This window comes from Arctopsyche grandis, chromosome 8, assembly GCF_051622035.1.
Source record: "Arctopsyche grandis isolate Sample6627 chromosome 8, ASM5162203v2, whole genome shotgun sequence".
In the NCBI taxonomy this organism is placed as follows: domain Eukaryota; kingdom Metazoa; phylum Arthropoda; class Insecta; order Trichoptera; family Hydropsychidae; genus Arctopsyche; species Arctopsyche grandis.
In genome coordinates, this window is record NC_135362.1 from 14,073,232 (window position 1) to 14,089,031 (window position 15,800).

The window sequence follows — 15,800 nt, forward strand, 5'->3', positions numbered from 1 at the left end:
AAGAATATAACGAGCCAGCAAACTATTAAAACGATGATATGATAGACAAACAATTCACGTACACGTGGTTTTAAGCAATATTTTCATATGAAATTTCCACGAAATGTAATGTAAAAATGCTGCAGTTTCGAAACTCAACAATGTTGAAATATCCTTCTACTGCTTTGGAAACCGGTAATTGTACGAGTCTCGGGGGAGTTCTGTTTAATTTCACATTTGCCTTGTTTTGGGATTATATATAGGTATAATAATTAGGGAGATTACAGCGGTCATTAATCCTAATGAGCGGAAGGATATAGTGTGGTTACGATCGCACAATTTACCTTGATATATTTTAGTCGGATTCACAAGAGAGTATACATCGATAAGATTCATTCATTTATGAACCATTAATGGCATACTCTTCCAGAGCTATCTACATATGTATGTATGTCCATAGTGAAAATTAGTAAATATTTTTGAACTTATTATCTTGACAAATCATTGACTCAAGATAGCTTGAGAGACTTTAAATATGACAAAACCAAACAATAAATAACACATAAAATCGATTCACCTCTAGCGTTTTTTTTTCTTAGATTTTTTTTTTATTCTTCCATGATGCCATTACGGGTTGCCCCTGAGCAACACCTACGATATTAAACAGACATTTACAGATATTAAATTTTAAAATCATATTCAAATAGTGGTTATAATAGTAGATAGGATAGTCAATTTTTGATGAGGAGCCGTTTCAACAATGAAATCAGACAAAATGGCAAACTGCGGTAGGAAACGGTCGATTTGGAGTCATACATATCCAAGTCTGACGAGCATAATCGAAATAAATAATTTTCAGAGCTTGAACTTGGAAACGGTTAGGATTAACGCAAGCACCGAGCTATACAAACTTTGTTTTATGTTATATAAACAATACATTAATCAAGCTTGTATGAAAATTTTCCTTCCTTATTTTAATTTTCAAATTTAATAATAATAACTTGATACCTTCAGTACCAACATTAAAATTTAAAATTACGTGCTTTTTTTCTCTTTTTCGAGTTCAGTATTGAGCGGCGAGCTTTTTTTCATTGCGACATTTACAAAGGCTACGCGCTTTCGCTCTGTAAATTCAAACAATGCATTATTTTCACCGACCTGAAAAAAACAGTTCCCCTCAATTCTGTCAACAGTTCACCTTAATTTACTCACAAACACCACCGTGATTTTAACATGTATGTGTTTATACAATCATACATAGTACATATTTTCAAAGCGATTCCTGTTCATTGTTATGCACATAAGTACACACTATTATATAGCATATCATCATATTGCAGTACAATCGCGAACGCTAAGCACGCTTGTCATTTCACCTGTCTATGTACATACATATATGTGAGATTCGACGAGAGAAAGCTTGTCCAGCCGCATACGCGAGGATACTTTAATACTGTCGTAAAGGTCGGGTCCAGGATCGCAAATGACCTTTCTGTGCAGGGCTAAAAAACGTGTAAATTTTTTATAAATATCTGGTCTATTTCCGTGGTCGAAAAACCGCAACTGACCGAACGAACGTGCGATGAACTCGTCGCGGCGGAAAAACCAACGAGCTTTCACCAAATGACGCGATTTAATTAAGAAAAAGCCGCATTTTGGATCACTTTGGCGCTAAAAATTTTCCGAGAGAACAGACCAGTGCTTCTCAACAATATTTTTCAAAATAAATCAAACCTTTCTTATAAGAAAATTACCATATAGCCAGAAGTACAGCTCGGTGGTTTCGTTAATGTTAGCTACCAAGAGGTTCCCGGGTTCAAACCCTGTGTTGACCTTGACTGAAAATATTTTATTTGGAAGCATTTCTGAATTACTGCTGGTCAAACTTAGATATTTATTCAAATCAGACTTACTGTTGAAACGGTTCATCATCAAATTGGCAAAACCATCTACTATTCGTCACCACTATTTTCAAATTTATAATTTGTAAATTTATATACATATGTAAAAGTTTAATACCATAGGTGTCACTCAGGGGCAGCCCGTAAAATATAAAAAAACGTGTAGTTAAAATTATACAAATACATATATACTACGACTTCAACTAGGAGGAAATTTTCACTCGATGGTGTTATAAATGTACTCATTATTATAGAAACCATTTTGTAGTATATCTTGTAACGTGTCTTCATATTTAATTCTATCATATTAATTATATTTCGTTTATAAAAGTAATATAATGAATAATGCAAGACCGCTTATCGTGGATTGGTGCACAGATATTGTACATACATATGTATATCCATTTTTGAATTTGTATCGAAATTTAACTTTATATCGAATTTTAGGTTTGTAGATGCTGGAATAATTAAGATTTTCCCTTTCAAGGTAATTTATGCGGTATACATAAATTACCTTGACAGAAAAACCTGAATTATTCCAGCATCTTCAAATTTAAAATTCGATACAAATTCAAAAATAGACATAAAATATCTGTGAACTAAGCTATCGATATATACTTTTCTTTTATATTATACTTATGTACATTTACAGCTGTAAGTTATTTTCATAATTCTAATATATTTTCAATATTAAGAAAATCTCATAAACAACGAAACGTATACAAAATGATTTTCTTAATGCCATCTATTAACATCAACTCAAATAAGTTCAACTGATTTACATTTTAGTTTGGTTATGATATATTCGTAATGGTAACTCAAAATACATTTTTTGAAAGTTTAAACCTCCAACTTATAATGTATGTTTATATATTAGTGCTTTATTGTGACAAATAAAATTAAAAAAATCGTATAAATTCAAAATTTCACTGCGGTGTCGTTAACGGGGGCGCGAATTTTAATGTGGCAAAGTGACTGTAAAAAATTACTTCTTTTTTACATCGCTCGTTTTGAGTCTTGAGATCGTTGGAGGTCCACGTGGTCGAAATTCGAAATGATGAACGACCACTCATACTAATTGACTCTCCTGCGTCATAGCGGACGAAATAATTTCGGTAGTGGTGCAACACAGAAGCGCGTGACGAATCGTCTCAAAATTAACCACCGTCTGGATGATTTTTTTAATTCCCCTTCAGCCGAAACCTTCTTTTCGTTGAACTCACAGTGCAAAGCAAGAATGGTTTGATATAAAAAATATTTTTATTATAAAGGCAAGACGTGACGCTATTTCATTTCACTCAGACGTTTGCTCAGCGGCGTGGAATTTCCTTGCGATGCAATCGCATGGTTTTTTTGAAACTTCAAGAATTCCTGAATGAGTAAATTTAATTATTTTTATTTTTACCATCTGCCGAAAGCTTTTCTTATGCTAAAAAATTACGATCTTTCAAAAGAATATACATTAATTAATAAAAATCAGAATATGCATGTATGTATAATACTGAAGAATGATCCTCACTTTATCGAAAAATGTTTTTTGGATAAAGACTATAGTGAAATATTTTTTCATATCGTACGTAGCCGATTATTCTTAATAACATCTTGTTAGTTTTCAAAAGTTAATCTTCTGAATGATTTGTCGAACAATCGATCGAAAATAACATTCCAAGACCTCGTTATTTATTTCCAACGCGCTCTGCACTGATTTGTCTGCGGGAATAATTTCATGAGCCGTGTCCCCTTGTCATATTTGCATTCAGAAGTTCTGTGTGTGTTATTATACAAATATTTGTTATTTTAACAACAAAAAATTCAGAATGATGTTTGACAAATACAAATCAAAATATTCCAATTGAAAATTCCACAAATGGTTGAAGAGACAAGTAAATTAATAAAGTCCGTGATGAGTCCGTGCAAGCGAACGACGTGGCGAGCAATACCATAGCAATCCACTACCTCAGGTTGGGCCGATTACGGTTTAAGAACTTCATAAATCCAAATGAATTATATCAATATGGACAACAATTTTAATGTATTAAATTGAATTGTTGATATTGTTAATTTTTAGGGGGTAGCTTAACTCCTCTAGTCCAATAATGGCACGCCACTGGTACAGTATATCTATTTGATGTGTGAATAAATTCAAGTAAAAAATAGTACGTATGAAGCACTTTTTTCTACATATACCTGGTGTAAAAGAAGTATCAATTGACCGAAACGGTTTTTGGTAATTACAGTGGCTACTTGTAATATTTCGTCGTTGAAACCGGAATAATAAATGTTAACTTTTCGTAAAATTTGACCTTTTTTGACACTGAGAAAACAAAATAAGTCGCATAAATGAAGACGTGTTGACGACTCACACGAGTCTCTCCGTCTAACTGAGTGCTCAAACATGTTACACATACGTACATACATATATTATCATTACACCAAAATGGCTTTCTACGTGTTGCTTTTCTAAAACTGTTTAATATGTATGTATAACATATAAATGTATGTGTACCTTTATATTATGTACATATGTACATACATATCCGTACGCGAAGACACGATAACATACATACGTATTACATAATACAAACATACAACAAAAGCCGCTGAAATGAAGATGTGAATTAATCACAACCAGTTGAATCCAGAATTGCTATACATGCATACATATGTATGTACATAAAGACATATTTCAGCGAACGATCCAATTCACAATAAACCGGCAAGAGCTTTGAAAAGACGGGACGAGAAGGAATTATTCCTGCAATGACTTGTCCTTTGTAAAGGATGATCGTTATAATTAAAAATATATATGTGATAGATATCGTTGGCATTTCTCGATACAATTTTTGAATTCAAAATTTCTCCTTTAAGCAATAAAAAAACATATTTATGCATAAATGTTAAATTTGTACATAAAAAAAGAATTTGTGCAAAATTATTGATCAAAACATAAATTATATCTGTAAAAAGGGAGTATAGATATGAATGTACATATTCTCCACTCTTGCACTCTAAGAGACGGAGGCGAAATAAAAAAAAAAAAGAATACTTGGTGGCAGGACACGTTTTTATTTTTATGGCAGGATAAAGAAGCTTATCTCGAAGCAATTTTATATCGCTCGAGTACAAATGAAAGTACATACATATATGTATGTCTATATCTACGAGTACGTTTGTATTCGAAACGAATGATTGTGCATGATTTTATCCGATGGGAAAAGTAAACATGCGAGGATTTGAATACATTAACAACGCCTTGCGCATTTAAAAATTAGCACAAAATCAAGGCGAAAGTGTAATACAAATAAAATAATGTCCACATGTATATAAAGAAACATCTTTTGGTGAGGTATTAGCCGAAATAAACCTAATTAGAATTTCAAATGAACTCGATTTCTTTCTTTTATAGCGCTAATCAACAAAAAAAAACGCTTAAGAAAGAAAAGAAAAATGGAAGAGAAAATTATCCAACAAAATTAAAGAGACCTTCATTCTTTTCCGCTCATTCACAGTATTAAGAGTTAATTTATCAATGAGCTTAACTCCTAAATTTTTATTTTAATTACAACGATATGATTGACGTTCATAAAAAAAAAAAAAAATCACCACACGAAATCACACCGACACGCAACATTGCAATTAGAAAGATTGCGCACAATCATGCGTATAAAATATATATATATATATATAACTAGTTGTTTTACCCGGATTCACTCAGTATTTGTAATATAAACAGCTTAAACATGGCGAATCTAATAGTAAATATTAATTTGTTTTTTATTAAATCTATTTGAATCGAAAAAAATATAATATTCAACCAATTGAATTGTCGTCTTAGAAAATTTGTTTTGTTTACGAAGTTCTCAACTAAAGATACTTACATATATACATATATATGTACATACTTACATACTTGCATACAGAGTCTCTTTCGAAATTATATATTAGATAAATAATATTATTCAAATTTAATATAAATCAGGTCTTATACTGTTAAGTTATATTAGATTTCGTACATCTCATTAGGCCATTTAAGAGAGGTATTTGATCTTATAGAGTGGTGGGGTGGGTGTCCTGGGAAATTTCGCGCTGGCTCACAACCAGTTTTCTGAGTCGGGTTTCGTCAAATAATCCCGGTAATTTAAAGGGTTCTACTTGTATTGGACATTGCTAGTGGGCAGTTTAGCGCACTGGACCTTGAAGAGAATTACCAAAGGATCATTTGATTGTTTTCTTCCTGTTGTTTCATCTCCAGTTCCGCATTCTGCGTATAAACACACACGGGCATCGAAATGTGGACAGGAAAACTTTTTTCACAGTGTGAATTTATAATTATTGTCGAAAACCTTTATTAAGCGGGAATCCTATGTAAACATATTTCATTGAAATATGTTGTAATTAACTTCGTTAATTCAAAACATTCCCGAGCTGTAGAAATTTAATATACAAGAAGCATTTTACCGATTCCAAAAATTTTAATCCTAAAATATACAGTTACAAAAATTATTTTCAGGAACAACGCATTTGAAATTTTCAATTTATTTTGAAAGGATTATCCTTCGGCTAGCATGCTACTAATTAATGATAAATATCGAGACTTCCTTTCATGTATATTCGCTGCCAGTCAAATTAATGGCACTGTCGGTAGTTTTAGCGATAATATTACTAAAGATAAAACCTACTAGAAATTAATATGTATACACATATGTATACGTAAACATATCATTATACACGTTTTCATACTGAGAGAATTTAATAAGTTAAAGATACTAAGTCGATTGCCACAAATGTATACGCTTTAATATAACAATATTCCGGTTTAATATGCATATAAAATGATACAGTTAAAAGCGATCATCAAATTATACACACACCCATTTGGTTTACTCTCGTTATCATTTGTATTTCTCTCCTACATTTTCTTTCTTTCGTGTATAATAATTGGTTCTAATAAGACAAAGGAAAATTACATCGTTATTTTAATATGAAAAGATGGAACATTTTCATTTACAATTTTTATAACCTTTCGCCTCACTATAATACAATTTGAATTTCAAATGCTGCAGTTTCACCTCGTAGTGAAGTATATTGAGAAGAATACCAATTATAGTTTTTCATTCTCTACAGCATATACGAGTATTAAATCCATCAAAATACATCTAAAATCGAATAAATCTTTGGTTATTTGACATCTCACCCTGGCAATTTATTGAACCCGGATTTGAAAACCATTAAATTCTTAATATTCGAAAATATTCAAATCAGAAACATTTTCCGTTTGTTCAAAATCTGCAATTCATATGTGAAAATTGAATATATTTATTAAATTAATGAATTATGCAAAATATTTGAATAGTCAATAGTTAAAAATGGCACATATACATAAATACATCCATATTTATGTAATATATTTGAATTGGAAACCCCATTTCAATAATTTTATAGCCTCTATCTTAAAAATTAAATAGGGCAAAATTGGAATACTCACAAAAAACACATTTTATTATTTCAATCGAACAAGTACACTTGCCTTTGCAGATCGCTCCAAAGCAACAAGTGTACAAATAAGATACAATATAAATCAATACAAGCATTTTTATACAATGCGAATTCATACAAACATCATCCACAGACCTTTTTGTTATACAAATCGCTGAATCTCTAGACGCTGAATAACTTGAGATTTCCAGGAGAGATAGGAAAGGAGATGGCCAATTTTACAGGAAACATTTCAATGAAAATCAGGAAAATTGGCAAACTCTGATAGGAAACGATAGACTTGGAGTCACAAACCAAGGTCAGGCCGACGGCTACTAGTGGGAATCGAACCCCTCTGATCAAAAGCATAATATGCTGACCACTAGTCCACGCTGCTTGTTTAGGTTTTAGGTTTATTATGAAAATAGCTACATATATATTTTGTCGGATCAAAACACACGACGAAATCGTGTTGTTGATCGAAATCGAAATCGAAATCGAAATCGGATCAAAACAAACGACGAAAAGGTTGAAGAACGAATTAAAAATCAACAAGCGGACAACTTAACGATTTTTGATTTTGAATGTAATGCACCTAAACATAAATATTATCATGCAAAATATAAAGTTACATATCCGTTCAACTGAATTCGAGACATACACAGTGCAAACATGTTTCGATCGAAATACTCTTTATGACCCGTGTAGCATTCTAACGGCTTCCGATCGTATAAATAGAAATGCTTTTCCAGAACGTTCGGAAAACTTGGTTAAAAGTTTTCACGTGTCGTCGCCATTTCCCAACACTTTATATCGACAACATTGCAGCGGGTTCACACAAAACAAAATTTTCAACTTGGACTTTTCGACATACATATGTATATATGTATGCAGAGATACATCGAGATTATGATGTAAAATGACGTGGGCAAAATGTGTTTATGCGGATCGAAGCGTGGAATCGGGTCAAAGCTCAGCCTTTGATGATACGCAGGTCCATTAATCTAAAGATAACTTTATACATTACTAAAACGGTTTGTATCTTTGTGTGAAAATAAAATAGAACAGAAAAACGGTCGCGCATTCAGACAGTCGTAGACTCGGGCAATGTACACACATACTTCGTTGTCGGGAAGGAAACTTTAACCGAACGGTTAAACTTAATCGCGACGGAGCTTTTGCACAATTTAGTGCTAAATATTTCAGTAAATTGATCCAATTTATCACGGATCACTCGAGAACAATACCAGCGCCATTCTTAATATCAAACGATTTATTCAAACAAATTCATACTACATACATTTACACTTTAAACAACAACACAATTCCCATAGCGCCATTTTCGCACGCAATTATATACTATTTTCAAACAAATTCAAGTTGGCTAACTTCCAATAAACAATAGAGAGCAGTATTCAGGTAGCCAGAGCTCGTTTAAATTCACCTCGGATCATTTTCACCATACATCTTACGCACGTGTCGCACGTACCGGAAGTGCCGTAGTAGTCAGTCGTTTGGGATTGTTTTTATTTTCTTTTTTTCAGCAAAGTGTTGGCGAAGATTGTCCGTACTTTAAACGGAGCGATTCTATTTTGGCGTGGACGTTGGCTATTTGTGTCCACAACGGCAAACGGTACAGCTACACGAAACGAGTTGTTCGTTGAACATATACATACATAAGAGCTCCCATTGTAAAGATTGATTGGAATACAATAGTATTATTATATTATATATTTCATATAAAAGATCATTTCTCAATGCTGAATGCCAAGGTTAATGATACAGATTAAAATTAAAATATATGCGGATACATCGATTGAATAGTCCGTTAAGTAAATATGTACATACATACTTCAAATTGCATCACTCATCTTAAAAGACGGCCCTTGATTCAAGTGTTGCCTCTTCTAATGAACTAACCCATTGATTGGTCGACGGTTAATTTTCCATTACAGAACACCAACGTTTGCTAATTAATTAATACGTTCCACTAAAACTCTCAGTATGCATACATTTATTGCACAGTTCATATCAAATACGGAAAGGTTACAGAAACACACATCAAGAAAACATGAATAAACATATGTATATAATACTTAAGTAAATTGACAGCATTTTTACTATATATCATAAAGGATTATGTTTATTTATTAAAAATAGCAACATACAGTATTAAAATATTTTTTCAAAACATTAACACCAAAAGAGTTTATGTATATTTATTTATTTATGCATTATATATTAATCCCCACCATAGATACCACTAAAAGTTGCCCAAGTCGACACCTATGATCATACTGTCATAAGTATCAAATACCATCATTACACATATTTATTATACACAACACATGAGTTGAAAACACTGTGCGACAACTCCTGCCACTCAACTCTTCCACTGTGGAAGCCGCTATAGTACATATATGTAGTTCCGTCATACATACATACATATGTATGTAGATCTTTCTCTTCCCAACTCATCGAAAATAACTAAATAGTTGATTGCAGTTCACCTTAATATTTCTGGTGCTTCACTCAATATAACCGGGAAGGTCGACTGTCCCGACATTAAACATACATTGTGTATGTTTTAATAGATCTTATGCATACACTGTACGCTAAAGAATATATTCGTCTAACATTGAAAAGTATGCCAAGCTTTTACAATTTTACATAAATAAATAGTAGTAGAAGTAGACATTTTCGTTTCTTTCTAAGAGTCAAAGGCTTTAAAGAGTTTCGTTGAAAATTTTCGGTTATTAATATACATAGATGAAACCTTATAACGACGGTTCCAAGTAACGTAATATGGTTTTCCGACGTTTCGTGAACAAAGTCAATCTCGTAGTCTTCGAAACTTTTACGGTGAGCGAGCTTTGCCCTTTCACCTGTTTGTATATGTATTCAGCAGCAGTGCGTCGCATAATAATTATGCAGAAACGAACAACGAGCTTTAAAATACGAAAAGACACCAAGACATTCGTCGTATTAATTACGAAACGTCGCTTCCTTGCTTTATCCAGTTGTAATGTTGAGAGATACAACCCTTTTAGTGGGTTGCGATAGTAGATTCATGGATATTGATCAATATCTACATTAATATATAATACATGTACGTATTTAATATAATATATAATATGTATTACCTACATACATGTAAATGTCTGAATGAAAAAAATCAACGTTAGTTGAAAACAAATTATATAAACACAGCATACATATATCATGTGTTTCTACGTTTTAATAAAGGTATTTGAAATGTTAAAAAAAAAACCGAAGCTTACTAAGTATTCATTTGGGGTTACCGCGCGTAAAAGCTCACGTTGTATAACCACGATAAACAAACGAAATGAAAATACCCTAAAATTTCATCGCAAATATAATTTTTTCAACAATCAACATTCGTGTATTATTCATTTTTCGGTATTTGAAACGGTCAAATTTGAATGACATGTCGGAGATTATTTGCATTTGATTTGAGTCAAATGTGAACCTTAATAAGGGACATTATTTGTACAGGGAAGTGGGATTTTAAGGAAACTGAAGGTACACACGCACACATATGTATATAATCCGAATAAAAATGAAATTTACATATTATTGTTTTTGGGCGGGATTTTATCCAGATTGTTTATTTTTTGTATAAAATGAAAACTTCGCGAGACTTCAAATTAATTAATATTATTATTATTATGTAAGGTTCATATATTTGTTTTAAATTTAAATATTCAACAATCCGTATACTTATATTAATGTTGTGATGAATGTTTTTCGATTTTCTAAAGACCCATACATCATTATGAGAGCGTTCGTAGTCAAAGGACAATTGAAGGTTTATCTTATTTTCAAAATGTTAGGGCACAAAATGCGAAACACATTTCATATATGAAAATTTTTTTCGTATTTTTATCGTCGATACAAATATTACAAATATCCGGAAAATAGAAGCGAATTGTGAATTATTTTCGGTCTTTTGAGTTACTTTGACAGAAAAGGACAAAACCGGGAAAATAAGGTTGATAGAAGAGTATAGGTATGTATAGATAGTAAAAGAGAAAAGTTTTACGCCTATATACATATATACGCGTATATACTCATAATATATTTTGAAAATATCAAATAATATAAAAACGTTCCCAATAAAATACAACATGAAAACACATGCATACATACATATGTATATATATATATATATATATATATATATATATATATATATATATATGTGTGTGTGTGTGTGTATATATATACATATATACCTAAAAATAAATATAGTCCATTGATAATATCTGATACACCCCAAGGGAAAAGTAATACTGTCCGTTTTAATTTCGTACTCTAATTATGATATCGCGAACATTTTAATACAGGCGAAAAATATACCAAATTTTATACTATCGACGGAGATAATATGCAATTGTTAACATTATCGGGCTCGTTTTGTTTAAACATAAAATTGAATACGTTCCGCCCTGGCTAAAGATGTTTTCTGGTAAGATTTATTTATTTAATCAATCATGTCTCGCATATTTGCTTTTTGAATTATCATCGAAATCAGCATACATTTGTTTAATACCATGATTTTCAGGAGAAAATTTTGTATATATTTTGTATAATTTCGACGCAACACTACATATATACCTATAGTAAGTAGTGGTGAGTAACTAATCAGAAGGTATATATACATAGCATATATATGGTTTATTTTATTTTATTAAATACACACATCATATGTGCCATGACAAGAATTACCCCAAAACGGTACATAGGGTTAGATTATTTTTGTGCATAAATACTAACAATTTTTCAAATATAACGGGGCATAGAATACAATAGAAACATCTATGGACAGTTGACAAACTTATGATAAACATAAAATTTGTGAGAAATATATTAAGTAGGTAGCATTTTATAATATTCAACAAATTCGAAATGATAATAACTAGAATAACCACCGGTAATACCCTAATTGATTGCATAATGTCAAATGTTAAATATAACCTTTAATTTTAACAAAAATTACAACTGATATACATCATCAATGCTTTGTCAACAGGTGTTGTCAACCGTGGTGACTCGTTTCGACGCAGAAGATCGATGTCTAACACCTTAGCGCCATCACCGGGTTCGGGTGGGGGCGCAGGCCCCGAGCCCCCGGACCGTGGCCCCCGGCGCTCCGCCCCCCCAACCTCATCTCACCGAGTGGCCATCATGGGAGCCCCCGGCGTAGGAAAGACAGCACTCATCAGCCAGTTCCAAACATCCGAGTGTATCAACGCTTACGACAGGCCCGGAGGTATACCTAAACTTTTCTCTTTGTTTCGAGAGTTGAATTTTTTTGACGAAAAAAATTGCTACTATATATGGAGTATCGGATTCAAAAGAAACGTAGCATAAAATTGAACAACCCGATTCGCTTCGAATCTCTATTACAAGAATGCTTATTCGAAAATTTCGTAAGCAAAAGTCAGCGATTTTAAATATGTAATAGCCGAGTCGGGTTGATAATACGGTCTGATTAATTTGGAATTCATATTTTTTGCTAAAGAAATTTAACTTGACATACATATATATAGGATCCGGATGTGAAGGATTCCAAATGAAACGCGCAGATTAAGTCAGAACTATTTATTATAACATGTCGTCGGGCTTGTTCTCCAACAAGTGACCATACTCTCCCATGCATACCACACACATACTTTATCCCTATCAGTTTGACCAACCACGCATACGGCTCGACTCGTTTAAAAATCATTCCTACATATATGTGTGTATTGTACATAGTTTCATATATTTTTTTCGTTTATAAATAAATTAACTAGCGGTTACTAGCATTACATCAATGGATAGCATGTAATGCTTTCTCGTGTGGTCACGGACTCTATTCTTAGTGTAAGCTGTTGGCCAGACTTTGGATATCTAATTCTGAGATCAATCGTTTCCTATCAGTTTTCCAATTTATCTGATTTTGTTAAAATAATTCCAACAAATTGGCATCCCTGTTCTATCTCTCTTGCAAAAATTCGAGTTATTCAGCATCTCGATTTTCGCTAATTTGTTTCAATGCTGCAAATTTCTACATAAACGTGTTTGGTGATGTTAATCGTTGTTTTTATTTGCTTTGTATAATACATGTGTACAATGTTTGACCACAGATGTTGTGTTTAATGTAAATATATAATTAATAATTCTTAATCTGCACACTCGTTGCATTGGAGCTATCTGTTAAGACGAGTGTGCATGATTGATTGAATACAAATAAAAAATATATATTGACAGACTAATCTACTACATATTTTTGTACATATATGTATGTATACATACATGCATACATACATAATCTGAAAATCTTCGAAAAAATTGTTGAAAAATTACTTTTTCATTTTTTCATTTTTATTTGTTATTAACAGTCAAAACTTAAAAAGAAATCGAATAATAATAAAAAAAAAAACGCGAGAGAATTCTAAGGAGAGTATGAAAGAGGAAAAACCTTTAATCTGCTTGTAGTCCCTTTTTATGTCATTTTCAGCTGCGGAGCTTTCGAATTTGATTTAAATTGGAACTTACAGAGAGTAAATGGGAAAAAGGTAAAAAGTGAAGAAAGTATTTTATATAGCGAAAAGTAAATAAAAAAAAAACGGATAGTGCAATAAATTGTGATCCTAATGAAAATACATTCAACACCTTTTAAATTTTTTTCATTTCGTTGATGCTCTTTGATGTGAAATCCCACAATGCGAAATTGCGTGACAACGATTTATTATTAAATTCAGATCTTATTTGGTTTGAAGGGCTCAAATAGAAAGTTAGTCAAAGCAATTTACCCCCTTAATTGGTCTTGAGACCCGCAGGCTCAACCGTTTCCCGTATACTGTAAACGGGAATATTATTTTTTAAACCCCACAATTAACGACTTCAGCACGAGACACCGTTCCCAACGAGGAAAAATCGTGTATTTAACAAATGTATCGAGTAATTAATTTTAAGCACGGGGGCTATAATGGCGAATATTTTGAAAATTCGTCCGCCTCGTAATTTATGTCTTTGAACGTTGCTCAGATGTTTCCGTTTAGATTAAAACGAAGCGCGCAGAGAGTCTACTTATTAAAATCAACTTCTTAAAGGATTTCACAAAGAGCACTCACATAAATTCTCTATGTAAAAGTAACTCCTACCCCGTTTTCCCAAACTTTTCCTTTTCGTATTTTACGGTTATCATCGCGAGCGCGAATTCGAGATGGACCAATCGAAAATTAAACCGATTTGCCGGAGACGAGAGAAACAAACACTCTTGAATCGCACGCCGCAAACAAAAAACGGGTCCATAGCAGTAGCTGAATTCAAATCACATTGAAAACATTTAATAAAACTCCCAATATCATATCATATACATTTCATTGAGGTGACTCTACATACATAGAACGGAGTACGAAATAATATCTATCTCTCTATATCTACGAAGAGGCTTAGGAAAATCGAATCTTTTTTTAAGTTTGACTTTGAATTATTTATCAATTTGGTTATGTAGAACAAGCGTAGAATGAAGAGGGATTTTTCAATGCAAATTTAAGAATATGTCGTGTGAAATCATGCGGTTGATTGAGTTGACATTGTATGCTGTCGCCGAGACTAAGGTGACGCCAATTTCGCGACGATCTGGCACCGCTACAGTATCCACCCAAATTCTACGAGTGGTTACGAAAATTCGTCGGAAAAACAAAGGAAATTTATTTTGGATGTGAAATTAAATTATGTGCTGCGTATGAACGTACATATTTCGGGAAAATGCAAAATAATCAAGGACACAATTTTAACGTTGCATAGTTGCATATAAATAATTCATATTTACTATACATACATACATATATGTATGTATATACATGAAATTTATAATGATACTTGAATTGAAATTCATAATGATACTTTACGTGCAGTATTTGAATGATAAAAAGAAAACTAATTACAATATTTCATATGTAAAAACTCATTTGTGAATGTACCGCGTTGTTATCACGTAAATTCTTAACAAAAAAAAAACTGTTGTATGTGAGAATTAATTTTAAAAAGAAAATATAATACATATGTATTTCAGAATTCAAATAAAATAGTTAAAAACAAATGAACTCACGAATTGAAGGACTTCTGCGAATTACATAGATTCGGAGCACATAAAATTCACAACTTCACAGTTAGTAGCACTATTTATATTTAATTTTAAATCAATACCGATATTTTTATACTTATTATTATTATCTGCGGAGCTTTTGATAAATCTGCGGAGCTTTTGGTACATATACCGGAAATGTTAACCATTAAGAACACGCGCCAAATAGATGCATATATGTGATTATATTCGTCACAATCTTTAACAGAAACACTTTTAAACGTTTGGCATATCGTATTGCACTCGCGTAGTCAAAAATGATTAGAAGATAACATTTTAACTCG

At 32.2% G+C, this 15,800-nt stretch overlaps 1 protein-coding gene across 1 annotated transcript in view; it reads left to right on the plus strand.

Moving 5' to 3' along the window:
• The window catches only part of Rgk3 (Rad, Gem/Kir family member 3), a 55,191-nt gene that overhangs the window by 13,223 nt on the left and 26,168 nt on the right, over positions 1-15,800 (plus strand). The window contains exon 2 of the mRNA XM_077436597.1: positions 12,409-12,648. Coding sequence (XP_077292723.1) covers positions 12,409-12,648 — 240 coding nt within the window. The remainder of the gene's footprint in view (positions 1-12,408; positions 12,649-15,800) is intronic.